Below are 17,111 nucleotides of genomic sequence, written 5' to 3'. Positions count from 1 at the left end.
AGAACGGACAAACAGGATTGCAGCAAATTAAAAAGCTTCTGTATTTCAAGGGGAAAGAAAGAATGAAGAAATAACCTACAGAATGAGAAAATTTTTGTGAGCTATTTACCTGACGGGATTAATATCTACAACATATATTTAATTTTAATATATTTAATTTTTTGGCAAAAATTAAATGCCAAAAGAATAAATAATCCAATCTGTAAATGGGCAAATTAACTGAACAGTTTTCAAAAGAAGTAATACAAGCTTATGTCTATAATCCTAACTACTAGGGAGGCAGGATTGGGAGGGTCATGTCTCAAGTTCATGAGACCCTCATCTCAACCAAGAGCTGAGTGTGGTGGTACATGCCTGTCATCCATCATCCCAGTTACTTGGGAGGCTGAGACTGGGAGGAACATGGTTCCAGGCCAGCCCAGGACAAAAAAAAAAAACTGGGCTTGGTGGTATGCATCTATCATTCCAGCGACTGCAGGCAGCATAAATAGAAGAATCATGGACCAGGCCAGCCTAGGGGAAAAAGCAAGACCCTCTCTCAAAAATAACCAGAGCAAAAGGGCTGGAGACATTGCTCATGGGGTAGAGTGCCTGTCTAGCAAGTACAAAGCCCTGTCCAAAGCTAAGTACCACCACCATCAAAAAGAAAAAAAAAAAAGTAGCAATGGCCAATAAACACATGAAAAAAATGTTGAATGTCTTCAGTCATCAGGAAATAAATTATCAAAACTACTCTCATATTCCATTCATCCCAGTCACAATAAGAAAACAAACAAACAAATGCTGGTAAGGATTTCCACTGTTGGTGGAAATGTAAATTAGTACAGCCACTGTGGCAATCAGTATGGAAATTCTTAAAAGAAACCTCTAAATATACAACTACCATATGATCTAGCTATACCACTCCTGGATATATACATTATCCACAGCTGTGAAGCTATAGAATCAGCCAAGGTGCTCAACAACCAATGATTGAATGATTGTCTTATTATGCTTATGTCTTTTCTTCAACAAAATTAGAGATAAGGGCAGAACAGGCTCTGCCTGGAAGTGAGGGGGGGGGTTGTGGGGGAGGGAGGCAGGGGGGAGAAATGACCCAAACAATGTATGCATATGTGAATAAATGAATAATAAGAATAATAAGAATAAAAGAAAACATGGCATACAATGTGACACACAATGGAGTGTTTTGCAGCAATAAAGAAAAATGCAATTATGCCTTTTGCAGGGCTATTGTGAATAGTGCTGTGATAAATAGGGTTGTGCAGGTACCTCTTTTGTATGTTGATTTACACTCCTTTGGGTATATATGCCCAAGAGTAGTATAGCAGGGTCATAAGGTAGTTCTGTTTTTAAGTTTTTGATGAACCTACATACTGATTTCCATAGAGGTTGCCTTAATTTACATTCCCACAAACAGTACAAGGGTTCCTTTTCCCCTGCCTTGTTGCTTTTTACCTACTCAGAACCACAATAGTCCACAGCAACTAGTGCCAAGTTAGTTGCTACCTCAGCAGTATGCTTAGTGGATGGCTTCTCGCCTCTTCATCTCACATTCCTCTCAAAGGCAAGAGGAAATACAGAAGCCCTCTTGCCTTCAACACCTTCACTGTAGTTGTTTAATTTCTCTACTTTCTGTAGATATGCATCTCTCATGAGTAGGTTTGATGTTCCTCAAGTGTTCTATAAAAACAAGACATCACTTATGCTACACTGATCTATTCCTTACCATGCTGTTATAACTTTTGCTTTCCCTCTGTATGTTTGCACTAGACTTTAAGTACAGAGAAGGCGGGTGCTATGTCTATTTTTATTTTCCAGCACCTAGTACAGTGCCTGGCACACCGCAGGAAAACAATAAACACTGAGTAAGTGTTAACAGTTAATGAATATTACAGATTATTTCTCTGTAATAGCTAAAATTATGATAAATGGGAACTACTACCTTTTGTTGAGAATTGAATTGTGTCCCCCAAGAAGATATTTTGAGGTTCTAACCCCTGGTACCTGTGAAAGTAACCTTATTTTGAAATAATGCTGTAGTTTGGACCTGGAATGTCCCCAAAGGCCCATGTGTTAAAGTGCCCCAGCACTGTGAAAGAAAAAATTTCTATTGTGTTAAGCTATCCAGGTTGTAGCAGTTTGTTATGGAAACTAATATGCCTTCCTACAATCTACCAAAATTCAGGCTGCTTCAAAAAGTCAAGGACCCTTCCTTATTAGTTTTCCTCTGAATCTATACATGGTTACAGGTATAAAATAAACGAATAGAATATTAACCTGAAAGTCAACATACTTAAAGAAAACACGAAGTTTTTAAAGGATCTATAATCAACACGCTATACACCTAAGTAAAAACAAAGAGAAGTAAGTAATGTGGCAAACAGTGCACATTTCTTTGCTATGCTACTATTCCTATTTCATGGTTATTTGAACATTGCTAAAACAAAGTATGCTACATTTTAGGATTATCAAAAATTTTACCAATTATTTAAGGTGAACCAGTGTTTGGAGGACAGGAGCTCCTCAAAGTGCTGCCATTTGAAGTTTTCATCTTTCTTAGTCTGATTTTTGTTATAAAAAATATTTCACTCGCATATAACCACGGACCTAATATTTTAGCAATACATGTTCATTCCTTTTAAAAATATCTATTTAGATTTTTTAAAAAAGACAAGAAGGATAGAAATTTATTTCTAGAACAATTTGAACTCCTTTAGCATGATCTATGATGTAGAATCATATCTTTCATGTTATAAGTGAATAAATTAATATTTTTCTATATATATGTAACTTATAAAAACTATTTTTAAAAGATAAAATTTAGTTTTGAAGTAGAAGATTACATATCTTGTAAAGAATCAGTAAATCATACTAATGAAGTGGTAGTAAGGTTTATATTAAAACCAATATTTAAATAACAAAGGAACTTTAGAATGTATTAGCCTAAAGGAAACAAATATATGAAAATGAAACAATAACTTTGCCATTTTAGTAGAAAATGCATTTAAATTTTTTGTAAAATCCCTTTGAGTTTCTTGAACTTACACAGTGTTTTTCAAATAAAAGATATCAGATATTTTGCTTCTGATGGCAAGGTAGATATCTCCTTTCTAATTCCAATTTTACCCCTAAAATGTCACCTAAAAGAGCTTTTATGTTTTTTTCTCATTTCACAGAATTTTTTCTCGTGTCTTACTTTGGGCTCTAAAGTAAGCACTTCTTGAACTATAGTGTTTTTCCTTTTTAAGGTACTAGCACAATTAGTTGAACCTTTCATGATTCTCTTGGTCATATGGCTCCCCCTGCTGGTCATTCCTTAGCATACCACCACACTCCACAGGACCCAATTTTAGCTTTCAGTTTGTGAACAGTCTTTGTCAGAAGGAAAATTTTATGACTTTTACTCTTTTATGATGTCTTTAAAATATCAAAGAGAATTTTCACTTATTTCTTTAAATAAGTAGGATAAAATATGATCTACAATTACCAATAAGAACCCTAAGGACAAATCTAAGATACATGCAGGGTATTAGCAATCTTAATTTTTCTACATCATATAACGTTTGTTACTTCATCACCCTAGGAATTATTTCATTATCCACAAATTATTCAGAATATTCTAGAAAAGATTAAACAAGATGATGGAAGGATGGTAGAAATACTATTAATTGAAAATCTGGTGATGCTGGTGAAATCATGTCAGTAAAATCTCAGAAATTTAGTTTTGAAGTAGAAGATTACATATCTTGTAAAGAATCAGTAAATCATACTAATGAAGTGGCAGTAAGGTTTATATTAAAACCAGTATTTACTCTCTCTACAACAAAATTAGAAATAAGGGCAAAACAGTTTCTGCTGGGTATTGGGGGGGGAGGGGATGGAGTGGGTGGTAAGGGAGGGGGTGGGGGCAGGGGGGGGGAAATGAACCAAGCCTTGTATGCACATATGAATAATAAAAGAAAAATGAAAAAAAATATATACTCAGTCTAAGGTAAAAAAATAAATAAATAAAATTAAAAAATAAAACCAGTATTTAAATAACAAAGGGAGGAACTTTAGAATGTCCCTTAGAATGACATTTTCAGATGTCAATATCTTAACACAAATTTTCCCAAACTTAAGAATACAGCATGAACAATATATTGCTAAGGACCAAAAGGAAATATAGTATTCCTTATATAAAGATTTCCTCACACAACAGTTTGTGACATGAACTGAGGCTGTTCTGCTAAAAGGATGTGTCACAATAATATTCATTCACTTTTTATGATATTTAGGGCCAATATCTTCTTGATACAACTTCTAAGACAATGCTGACATTATGTGCATACAGAAAGGTGATTAAAAAGAAACATGACGTAGAAGTGGAAAAAATCTTTGGATTGGAGAAACAGAAATTAAAAGGTCCACTGTACTCAGATGGTAAGTGGTAATGGTGGTTCTTCCTGCTATATTGAACATTAAAGAGTTATAATGCAGAGCTAACACTCAGTCACTGCTCCCAAATACATCTATTTCAAAATACCTCAATGAAAGAGTGGGTAAAAGCAAATACTCTTTTAAAAAAAAATGTAACACAATTTATGTCATTCATATCTCCCCAAATGATAAAAAAAAAAAAAAATCACTTTTTTTCCCCTCTGCAGCCCTGGAGTTTGAACTCATGACCTACACCTTAAACTACTCCAGCCCTCTTTTGCAATGGGTTTTTTTGAAATAGGGTCTCCTGAACTATTTGCCCGAGCTGGCTTTGAACCGCGATCCTCCTGATCTCTGCCTCCTAAGTAAATAGGATTACAGGCGTAAGCCACCGGCGCCCAGCTGAAAAATCACTTTGAATAAATTGAAAATTCTACCCAGTTCTGGTTTCTTCCTATTTTATATAACTTGGTATTTAACTAACAAATTCTTATTACAATGCTAGCTAATATCCTCATTAAAGCATACATCAGTTAGGCATGTGTACTTTTTCCGATGCAGTCAAATGTGTAACAGTATTATTATATACTTTTAAGGTTAATGATATCACAGTATATCATAGCTATGTATATAGTTTTCCCTCAACAATACCTTACCAACTTACTTATGTAATTATGTATGAGTTCACCTCATTCTTCTTAAACTGCCACATGCTAGTTCACAGTATGAATATGAGTATCACCCTTGTTAATTAATTTAATGAATCTTCCTACTGATGGACAATTGTTTCCAGTTTTCACCAAAAAAAATAGTATACACATACAATTATTTCTCTCACAATACACTTTGAGAGGTGAATTTTCTTAGGCACATAGTTTGGGCATATATATAGTGATTTATTTGGAAAGCAGAATTGCATTTTGAGCGTGAGGTAAGGAGTTCAGGTAAGGACCAGCTGCTTTGTACTTCTAAGAGATGCTACAAAGCTGTAACCAGCTAAGAGTATACTGGCCTCTGGAGCCAGTCTACCTGGTTTTAAGTACTAACTGCTACTTACAGGGAGAAACGCTCCGAAAAATTATTTCTTCATGACAGTCTCCTAATTTGTAAAATGGGGGAAATAAGAGGAACTGCTTGACAGAGTTAGGAATAATTTAATACATGTGAAACACATAGCATAAAAAACAGCTTTTTTAAATGCCCAATAAATATGATGTAGATCTTTTTATAATTTAGGAATTATTGCCTATTATCCTTTGTGAATTTTCACTTATTTGTCCATATTCAATAAGGAAATTCATTTTTCCTACTGATGCATAAAATTCTTTATACAGTGCAAATTACAATGCTTATTAAATATTTTAAAACTATTTCCTTCTAATCTGAAACTTATGTAACTTTCTATGGTTTATTTTATCTAAAAGAAGGTTGTTCGTTTTTGTTATTTTTTTTCTTTTTTAAAAAATATTTAGTGAATTCACTCAAATGAAGGCTATTTAAACAATACAGAAATGAAAAATATTAAAAATCAACAATAAAAAGTGAATATAAATTAGCCAACACCACGGTCATTTCCAGTTAAACATTCATACAAATACATATTCTCCTTTTTCTTTGTATAGGGATAACACATACATACATGATATGAAGATTCTGGCAAAAAAAATCAAATACTAAAAATACACTCTTTTTTTTTTTCTTTCAACTTTTTTTTTATCCTTTAATAATTTTATTTATTTATTTATTTATTTAATTATTCATATGTGCATACAAGGCTTGAGTCATTTCTCCCCCCTGCCCCCACCCCCTCCCTTACCACCCACTCCGCCCCCTCCCTCTCCCCCCCACCCCCTCAATACACACCAGAAACTATTTTGCCCTTATTTCTAATTTTGTTGAAGAGAGAGTATAAGCAATAATAGGAACAAGGGTTTTTGCTGGTTGAGATAAGGATAGCTATACAGGGAGTTGACTCACATTGATTTCCTGTGCGTGGGTGTTACCTTCTAGGTTAATTCTTTTTGATCTCACCTTTTCTCTAGTTCCTGGTCCCCTTTTCCTATTGGCCTCAGTTGCTTTTAAGGTATCTGCTTTAGTCTCTCTGCGTTGAGGGCAACAAATGCTAGCTAATTTTTTAGGTGTCTTACCTATCCTCACCCCTTCCTTGTGTGCTCTCGCTTTTATCATGTGCTCATAGTCCAATCCCCTTGTTGTGTTTGCCCTTGATGTAATGTCCACATATGAGGGAGAACATACGATTTTTGGTCTTTTGGGCCAGGCTAACCTCACTCAGAATGATGTTCTCTAATTCCATCCATTTACCAGCGAATGATACCATTTCGTTCTTCATCATGGCTGCATAAAATTCCATTGTGTATAGATACCACATTTTCTTTTTTTTTTTTTTCATTTTTCTTTTATTATTCATATGTGCACACAAGGCTTGGTTCATTTCTCCCCCCTGCCCCCACCCCCTCCCTTACCACCCACTCCGCCCCCTCCCTCTCCCTCCCTCAATACCCAGCAGAAACTATTTTGCCCTTATATCTAATTTTGTTGTAGAGAGAGTATAAGCAATAATAGGAAGGAACAAGGGTTTTTGCTGGTTGAGATAAGGATAGCTATACAGGGAGTTGACTCACATTAATTTCCTGTGCGTGTGTCTTACCTTCTAGGTTAATTCTTCTTAATCTACCCTTTTCTCTAGTTCCTGGTCCCCTATTCCTATTGGCCTCAGTTGCTTTTAAGGTGTCTGCTTTAGTTTCTCTGCGTTAAGGGCAACAAATGCTAGCTAATTTTTTAGGTGTCTTACCTATCCTCACCCCTCCATTGTGTGCTCTCGCTTTTATCATGTGCTCAAAGTCCAATCCCATTGTTGTGTTTGCCCTTGATCTAATGTCCACATATGAGGGAGAACATAGGATTTTTGGTCTTTTGAGCCAGGCTAACCTCACTCAGAATGATGTTCTCCAATTCCATCCATTTACCAGCGAATGATAACATAAAAATACACTCTTAAGTTTAAAAAATGGTGTGGAATATGTCTCAACAATAACACTCTATATGAACGTAAGCCCCTGATTTAGTTCCCTGACTTTACCATGCCAGAAGCATGATTGGTTTTAATTTGTTAAAAACATATTAGTATCATATCACATTGGCTTATTGATAATTAAGGCATTTTGTAAGCACAGTATCAGTGTGGACAAAAATTTTACCACTGATGGCTTACTATGGTGTTTTTAGTTTTCAAAGTCTTTTCAACATAAGAAATAGCTGCATACATGTGTTTTTTATAAAATACAATAAAAACTAATGATGATTGGTCTTTGTAGTTCCTAGTAATAAGTCCTGTTCTGTTTTTTCACGTAGTATAAATTATATTCCTTTGCAGGACTGCATTAAGACCAATAGTTCTGAAACAGTGTTACCAAATCATAGGAATCCCAAAGCAGCACAGGCGACAATCATCATAGCATACTTTACCTCATTCAAGTTGAAGCTGCTCTTTTTGGATATTTTTCCACCTCAATGTGAAGTATATTATTAGGGTTTCATTAGTGGTTTCGTTATGCAGCTTTTTAAAAGAAAAATGGTTTTGATTTCTTCCACAGTTCACAGTTCTCAGAAGAGACCTATTTTTGGAAATCGTATAGCCCAGCAATGTCTGGAATAACCAAATGTTCTTTAGCAGATGAAATCTCTCAATGCAACTGTAATGAATAAACATCTACATCTTTAGCTATATTACCAGTATATTAACAAAGTAAGACAATTTTTTTCCTGTTCCCACAATTCACTAAGTTGTTTTCTTAAAATTCTAATATTTCCATCTTTTAACTTCTGCTTTGGGTGATAGTTCTGACCACCAGTTTTTTATTACTGCTTGAAGCCAATTCAAACCAACTATTACATATTCTTCACATTTGCTTTTAAGTAATGACTTTACTAGAGGCAACAAGTCCACACAGCAGCCAAGTGAGATAGACCGCTTTCCTTCCTGCAAGCTATTGTGAGCACAGGAAGGCAATCTACCGCAACTCCGTGGTCTTCTATCCTCGCCAAATAAGCTACAAGTTCACTTACACTTCTCCTTCTCCAGAAAGTTAAAGCTACATTCAATCTCAAATTCTTGCTGAATAAAACTTGAGCCACTGTTTCGTGGTCCTGAGAAAGTTCAGAAAAAAATCCACTGTATTTTGATGACCAGCTTTCTGACTGTGCAAACCAGCCTCAATTGGAGTTAATCAAGTATGTCCAACTGTCACGGGATAACTTTCCAGGCAGGAGGCCTGCATAAGCCAGTCCATTTTCTTTATTTGCCATGTCACACCCCTCACTTATAGGGCACTGCTTTTTTTCTGTTACAGGAATTTGGAAAGGGATTATGAACTTTCTTTCTGTGATAGATCGCATTACATAGTTTATCTGGGCTTTTCACAGCTTGTCCAACTGTTTTATTTACATAAGAAACCAACAGTTTTGGAGATTTCTTAACCTCCTTCGTGTTCTTATTAGTGAAATTAGAGATCCTTTTTCTAGGAAGATCAAGGGAATGATCCTCAATGTTATCACAAAAGTTCTGTTTTTTAACATTGTGGATTTCAGATGCCACAATCCTTTAAATACCAGCACTTCATGGTACCACAGCACCTCAGCCCAGCGCAGCACTGACAAACAGCCTTGTTACTGTTTTGTTTTGGTTTTTTTTTTAAAGATGGGTTGCATCATGCAGCTCAGGTTGGCCTCACACTCAGGACCTTCCTGCCTCAGCTTTCCCAAGTGCTGAAATTACAGGAGTGCACTACCACATCCAGCCTAGAAGCACTTAATTTTGAGATAAGCAAATTATATTTATATTTTATGTCTTATTTATAGGTTTCATAGTTTTACTTATTTTAAAATGTTTTTTAGTCTATGTAGAATTTAGTTTTGTGAATGAAGAAGGTAGGGAATCCAGCCATATTTTTCCAAGGGAATAGTTAATTTTCCCAGTGCAATTCTTTTGTCCACCAATTTAAAATGCCAGATTTAATCAAAACCAAATCCTGTACAGACATTAATCTCTTTTATACTATCAAATCAGTTCCAGTAATCTATGTTTAGCCTGCATCAATATCACCTTTGTTATAGAAGCTTTAGAATGCGTCTTGCTATCTAGTAGAGCAAATCTCTTTATCTTGTTCTTCTCTTCTTCTTTCTCAATACTAATCTATTCTTGAGAGTAGTTTTCTAAATAAATCTGAGAATCATCTTGAGTTCTATGAAAAATTCTTTTGTTATTACATTCTATTTAGTAATCAGCTTAGAAAGAACTGACAGTTTTTACAACATTGAATGCTGCTATTCAACACTTATTTATTTATATTTTCTATTAGAATCAAAGTAAAATTTTATCATTTTTTTCCATAATACACATTTTTCATTAATTTATTTTTGGTACTTTACTTCTGCTACTAATAGACTATGTACACTACATATTCTATTTGATTGACTAAAATACCTATTTCATTTGTTATGTTTTTATTATTTTTGCAATTATATATATATGTACACATACACACGTATATTTGTCATTGTCATTGTTTGTTTTTTTGCAACAGGGTCTCAGTATGTTTTCCAGGCTGGCCTCAATCCTCCCAACTCAGCCTCCTGACAGGCTGGAATTATAGACACTCCACCCTAGCTCTTGTTACTTTAAAAAATGTTTGCCAAAGCAATACATGCATATAGTGTTTAAAAACCAAACATATCAACATAGTGACACTCCACAAATTTATGCCCTATCCTTGTCATTTCTCAGTTCACCAACCCAGAGACAAAAATTTTTCACATGTGTCTGTTTTGAGTTATTCTGGTAGCTACTTACTTTCATTTTCTCAATCTTCTTCCCTTCTACCTTTTTTTTTTGAGGCACTTTTTGTTGACTTGCTGCTGTCTCTGACCCTGCTCCCTACTTAAATTGTGCATCTCACTATTTTTACTTCCTTGTTTGCATCATGGTTACTTTAATAACTTAGTATCTAAACCTCCATTTTATTTTCTCAACTATAGACAGAATTTTCCATATTCTAATTTATGAGAGCAGTAGTACCACTGCTATTCTATCTAAATTTTCTTACCCTGCTGACTTCCAAACTGTTAAGTGCACCTGTGCATTGTCAAGCTTGGTGACGTCTGCATTCTATTCTATAATCATAATTAATTTTTCCCCGCTTTGCCTAAGGATTGACTTTAAAAGCTGAAAACTAATATTTACATTAGCTTGACTACTATTTAAATACTACTCAGGGGCGGGGGTTTCTGGGCCTGTCGGTGAAAAGAACTTCCTTTCTGTCTGACATCTTAGCAAGGCTGCAGTGGTCACCACTGCTCTCCCAGCTTCACAATGCCACCCAAGGATGCCAAGAAGAAGAAAGATGCCAGAAAGTCAGCCAAGAAGGACAAAGACCCAGTAAACAAATCTGGGGGCAAGACAAAAAAGAAGTAGTCCAAAGGCAAAGTTTAGGACGAGCTCAACAACCCAGCCCTGTTTAACAAGGCCATTTATGACAAACTCTGTAAAGAAGTTTCCAACTATAAGCTTGTAACCCCAGTTGAGATCTCTGAGAGACTAAAGATTTGGGGTTCTCTGACCAGGGCAGCCCTTCAGGAGCTCCTTAGTAAATTGGTTTCAAAGCACAGAGCTCAAGTAATTTATACAAGAAATACTAAGGGTGGAGATGCTCCAGCTGCTGGAGAAGATGCATGAACTTGTCCAACCAACTATGCATTTGGAAAAATAAAACTTTATTACATCAAAAATAAATAAATACTGATCACTGAAGAGCAAGTCTTCTGCTTTGACTAGACTTTCTACTCTCTTCCTTTTAAAGCCTTGATCCATGTGACAATGTTGGATTCCCTTCCTCACGCCTCTAGCAACTGCTCAAAACCACCACGCCATAGTGAGGTGCTGCTTTTATCAAGCAGGCTTCCTGTCAAGTGGGGGAGTGGATGAAGAAGTGTATGCATGCACACACCATCCTGTTGTTAATCTCTTCAGCTTCCTACTCAATTCAGCTAAAACTTCAAATTCATTTCATTTAGCTTCAGGTACTTAATTCCTGTTGCCATTTAGAGGATTTGCCTCTCATCCGAACAACTCTTGTACAATTTATCTTTTAAGTTTTTAGTTGCATTTCTTTTCCTTTTCCTTTTGGCTTTTTGAGGTAAAGTCTCACTATACATAAACTCACGATCCTCCAGCCTCAGCCTCTCGAGTGCTGGCATTACAAGATACCATGCCCAGCTTCCTTATTTTCTTTTTAAAGCATCTTGTACCCTTTCTCACTTTGTAAAGTAGATGCTGGTTTATTTTATTGATACAATAGTTTCCTAAATAGTCTGGAGGGTTTCAATACCTTTAGGTTCTGTTCTTTGAACTGTATATCTTGAAGAGTCAACTTTTCATTTACCTTAGGCTTCTCTGGCAATAATTTGGGCTTTCAGCAAGTGGTGCTTTTTAGCCAGATAAGTCTATAGACAGGGCTGATCACTTTGCTCCAAGGCAGGTGGCCTAGTGGGCAGGTTAGGCCCCCTGGTGATACAAAGTTAGTAGTAGCACTAAATATGTGTAACAACATTCACGCAGAGGTTGAGCAACATAGTAGGGGAAGTTTATTGGGTGAGCCACCAGGCCAAGTGGAAGAAGTCAGGCAGTCTTTCCCTGACCAGCCTTTCTAAAGTGGCTGGTCCAAACTAACCCTCAGTTATTTTTAGTCTCAAGGTCCTGTGAATTTTGTGCTTACCAAAAATTGATAATGTGTTTCTTATTCATTTATTTATTTTGTTATGGTATGCCTCTACTGCTCCAGAGTAAGCAAGTTCTATAAAGGTAAAGCTTTTGTCTATCCTGTTCACTGTTGTATTTACAGTACACATAGTCAATCAATAAATATTTCTTCTTTTTTGTTGGTACTGGGGTCTGAACTCGGGGTCTCATGCTTGCTAAGCAGATGCTCCATCAACCTTTTGAGCAATGCACCAAGCCCTTGTTTGCTTCAGTGTATTTTTAGATAGGGTCCTATGCTTTGGGCCAGGGATAGGCCTCCAATTGTGATCCTCTTACTTATGCCTCCTGCATAGCTGAGATTACAGGCATGCCACTATAGGCCCAGCCTGTTTCGTTGAGATGAGGTCTTGCTAACATTTTGCATGGGCTGGCCTCAAACTACAATCTTCTTGATCTCTGTCTCCCAACTAGCTGGGATTATGGCATGTAAATATTTCTTTTAAAATGGAGAAACACCTACATATTCCTCAGGAGCCAGTCCATTGACAAATCTTAATTTTATTATATGATAAAAAGAGGAAATTCAAATAAGCATAACAGATATATATGATATACTATCCTAATGATATATTTAGGGTAGTTTATTTTATACAATCATAATTTGCATAAATGCTAATTTTGCTTTATTTTTACTTTCCCATAGATCCATCCATACATACATACACATACACAAGTACATAAACTCAGGCCTATGACCACATTTTTTGGAAAGCAATACAATATTTAAGCTTTTCTAGTTTATGAAAATCACATTAATGTTGCAGAGCTTGTCAAAAATAATTCCAATGAAGTCATTCATTCATATCCCTAAGACTCATAAAAAAAATCTGAATTTAGTTTGGACAAAAATAAAATCCTCGCTAATTGAATGTAAACCTCAAGGAGGATAAGGAAACCTACTACCCCCCATATATAGCTAGTCATAAAGAATAAGGCTTACGACTCAGATCTGCCCTTTCCTGACTCAAGGAAATCACATCTTCCTTGGAAAATCTGGTGCCCATCAACGTGGGCTCTTTTCTTTTCCCATTTGGGAGAAGTCATTATTTTTCAGAATTCCATCCTTAGCCTTGTAACTTTCTATATGCTGCCCAGAGTCTCCTCCCTGTTTAACAGTTTCCACTACCATCTTCAAACTTCATGATTTGGTGACTCCAAATCTTCTTGCATCTCCTGAGATGCAAGCCCCAATTTCTAACTAATTAACTAATAAAGTCAAATGTAACTTGATATATTAACATTCACCCTTGCCTCACAAACCAGCTCTTTTTTAATGCAAACTATGGTGGCACCAGCATCTTCTCAATCAAGCAAGCCAAGAACCAAGGCTTCTTTACTGCTCCCACACCTTTGTCACCAGTCAGGCAAGCCCTGTTGAAGTCATTTCCTTAACATTTTTCATATTTCTTCTTTGCCCCTCCATCCCTCTTCTGCCCATTCAAAGGTATCTGGTATCTGGCCCACTGTTCAATAAAAGTAATACAAGAGGATTTCGTAGAGCTTGCACAATGTACGAAGAAAAGTCTCCACGTAATCTATTTTATCAGCATCAAAACTTCTTTCCCTCAAGTTACAAAAAAAAAAAAAAGGTAAAAGACTTACTTAAATGGCGTAAACAAAAATGGCAAAGTAACTTCTTTTTTCTGAGCCATTTTCACCTGGGAATCAAGCATGAAAATGTTTCATTACATTATGAGGAAAAATTGATAAATTTCATTATGAAACACAAAATAGCTATTACAATGCAATTAAAACTGTACTTCCTTTAACTCTTTGAAAACAAAATTGGGCAAAGACTTAGTCAGAGTCACTTCTTGAAGTTTTTAATGTATCTAACAATGTCTATGGAATGACAAGAACTAACAGCACTTCTATGGGCCAAATTCCAATCAATAAAGACTTGACTTGTAGTCTTTATAAGCATACATCATAATCTTATAATTAGAGACAATTCTACCCCTTCTAACCAACTCATGGAACCTACCCTGCAGCATTGTGAAGTTTTATAATCCTAGACAAATGTACAAAATCTAGAGATAATAAACTGCCCAAAATAAGTTATTAAAACACAAACTCAAATATTTTCACTTAATATACTCAGCTTTAAAATTACAGTATTGTGTGTCTGTGTCTTTTTTTAATTACCTTGAACTGTTCCAGAATCTGTACTGCATTGGTAAACACACTCTCTGCTTTGAAGTGGTCAGTGCCATTAAGATAATCCACAGGAAGCCTTCCCTGAAAATAAAAACACTAGGTTAGTCTTATTAAAGCTCAAGCTATTCTTTTTTTTTGGAATTAACATATTGCAAGAAATTAAGTCAGATTACCAAACAAGGTCAATTTGTAAAAATTATTAGCTCCTTATCAAACTAACATTAAGTTAGAAATTTAAAAGATAACACTACCTTCTTCACAAAAACAGCACCAACTATAAAATACCAAGCAACTAACCTATTTAAAAATCATAGGAGAACATTTCAAAAATGGAGAAAAGTATAAAGCACTATTAAAAGACCCAAAAGAAGATGTGGATAAATAGAGGACAGAAGTGTCCATGGATGAAATGACCTAATGTTATTGCTGTATCAGTTCTTCCCAAATCGATCTTTACATTCAACGTAATTTCAGGCAAAAATTAAGGAGTTTGCTTTTTTTAAAGAATCTCGGAAAAGTAATTCCAAAATGTATATAGAAAAATAAATCTGCCAGTTGTATAAACCTAAATTTTGAAAAAAAAAATAGGTTTGGTGGTGGGGTGTACAGCACACATGGTGTATAAAATCAAAATTATTAAAAAATAATGCCTAACTGGCATAAGAATAAACAGAATCCATGTGATAGAATCATAATCCTGGCACATAACTGCTATGTGAATAAGCATTTTTATTCACAAGTCAGTGAATAAAAATGGATTTCTTAACAGAAAATCTTAGCAAAACGAGCTCATGCTATTCTGATTGAAAAAAAAAAGAGATTTAAAAGGGAGCAATAAAGATATTTAGACTAAATCAATTATTAGACTAAATGAAAAAAATTTAAAAACTGTAACTAAAAGGTGCTCTATTATTTTTTTCACAAAGTAGATGTAATAAAATTAAATAAAGCCAATGAGATTAATTAAATTCAATAAACTCTAACACTGAGAGAATGGTGCTATGGTTTGGATCTTAAATGTCTCCAGGAGTTAAAGACTTGGTCCCTAGTTTGGTGCTATGGGGAAGTGATGAAAAGTTTCAGAGGTGGGGTCTTTGGATCATCAGGCACAGACACCTAGAAGGGAATGTGTCTTCCTTTTTTCTCTCATTTCTTGTTATGAGGTGAGCAGATATTGCTGTACCGCACTCTCCTGTCATAATGTCCCACCACAAATGGAAACCTCTAATACCAGGAGCCAAAAACCCTTTTTCTTTTTAAGGTGATTGCCTACCTCAGGGATTTGTTATAGTAAAGGAAAGCTGATGAACACAATCATTACTATATGGTAGACAGTGAACTAAGTATTTTACACACAAAAAAACAGTTAACTCTGGTGGACCACAGCTAGCAAACTTCAAAAAATAAATAAATAGCAAGACATAAGAGAGAGTATTATACATTGTGGGAGTAAAAGCTATTTTGTAAAACTTTTGTTTTATTTATACACATATACATACTTAAGACTGTCACAGTAATATTACTCAGAACTCACCAGTTCTGTTTTGTTAGCATATATTAACTGTACAAAGGGGTTTCATTGTGGTATGTCCATACATACATAAATGGGCTTTGATCAAAAGACTGTAACTTGTCCCCATGTACTTCCTAGTCTGGTCTTAGACAATAATCCTCCAACCTCAGCCTCCTGACAGCTGGCCTCACAAATGATGCCATAATATGTGGCTTGTTTTTGATTCCTGAGGGTCAGATGCAGAAACTGACACAGGCATAATGCTGTTCTACCCCAGAGTTGGGGCCTGAGTGGAACAGCTCTGCATGAGACCCTGGCTGTGGTTCCTGCTTCAAAGTCTCCAGAGCTCTCTCTGTTCCTGGTCATTTCTAAGCCTGAATCTCAAGCAGCCTTGTGATCTAGCAAGCTACCAATATTTTTTCAAGAATTTCCTTTTAAAAGAACTCAGTGTCTGCTGCATACAACCAAAAAGGTATCCATATATTTTTGTCACTTGTAACCAGAATACACAGATTAAAACTCACTTACATTTTAGAAGATAAAAGGTTTTAAAGAAAAGCTATTGGGCAGTTGTCCTCCATGTTAAAAGTTATAATACAGACTCAATTATGAGGTATAACATATTTTGAAATGAATACACAGGAATATATACTTTTAAATGTAAAGAAACATGAAAAAAATTTTACTGTGTAATTTTTAATACTGAGTATTGAAAACAAAGTTTCATTCCTTACCACTGAATTAAGAGGAAAGGGAACTCCTATAAGAGAAGCCATCAATGGTGCAATATCAGCCTACAAACAGAAAAGTTAAGAAAACAAGCAACTCAACTGTATTTTAGAATATAACCACAATATCCGCTATAATCAATTACCTTCAAACACTTATTTAATACGCACAAAGTAGTAAACCACAAATGTCATTTTCTAGAGATACATGAACTTATGAAAAAAAATAAATCTGAAAGGTAATTGTTAAAAGTCCTCAATGAGCCAGGCATCAGTAGCTCATGCCTATAATCCTAGCTACTCAGGAGGCAGAGATCAGGAGGACCATGGTTCAAAGTCAGCCTGGGCAAATAGTTCATGAGACCCTATCTTGAAAAACCCGTAACAAAAAAGGGCTGGTGGAGTGGCTTTAGATGTAGGCCTTGTGTTCAAGCCCCAGTACCACAAAAAAAAAAGT

At 35.5% G+C, this 17,111-nt stretch overlaps 1 protein-coding gene and 2 pseudogenes across 7 annotated transcripts in view; 1 reads left to right on the top strand and 2 right to left on the bottom strand.

The window, feature by feature from the left end:
• The window catches only part of Pign (phosphatidylinositol glycan anchor biosynthesis class N), a 129,155-nt gene that overhangs the window by 83,719 nt on the left and 28,325 nt on the right, over positions 1-17,111 (bottom strand). For all 7 annotated transcript variants that reach the window (XM_074069687.1, XM_074069686.1, XM_074069691.1 and 4 more), the window contains 3 exons: positions 16,661-16,720; positions 14,402-14,494; positions 13,859-13,914 (listed from right to left, as the gene is read on the bottom strand). In XM_074069687.1, the coding sequence (XP_073925788.1) occupies positions 13,859-13,914; positions 14,402-14,494; positions 16,661-16,720 (209 nt within the window). The remainder of the gene's footprint in view (positions 1-13,858; positions 13,915-14,401; positions 14,495-16,660; positions 16,721-17,111) is intronic.
• On the bottom strand, positions 6,948-10,423 carry LOC109681404 (KATNB1-like protein 1 pseudogene; annotated as a pseudogene).
• On the top strand, positions 10,811-11,173 carry LOC141422454 (small ribosomal subunit protein eS25 pseudogene; annotated as a pseudogene).

Source organism: Castor canadensis, chromosome 4, assembly GCF_047511655.1.
Source record: "Castor canadensis chromosome 4, mCasCan1.hap1v2, whole genome shotgun sequence".
Classification (NCBI taxonomy): domain Eukaryota; kingdom Metazoa; phylum Chordata; class Mammalia; order Rodentia; family Castoridae; genus Castor; species Castor canadensis.
This window is presented reverse-complemented; position numbering and strand designations above follow the sequence as displayed.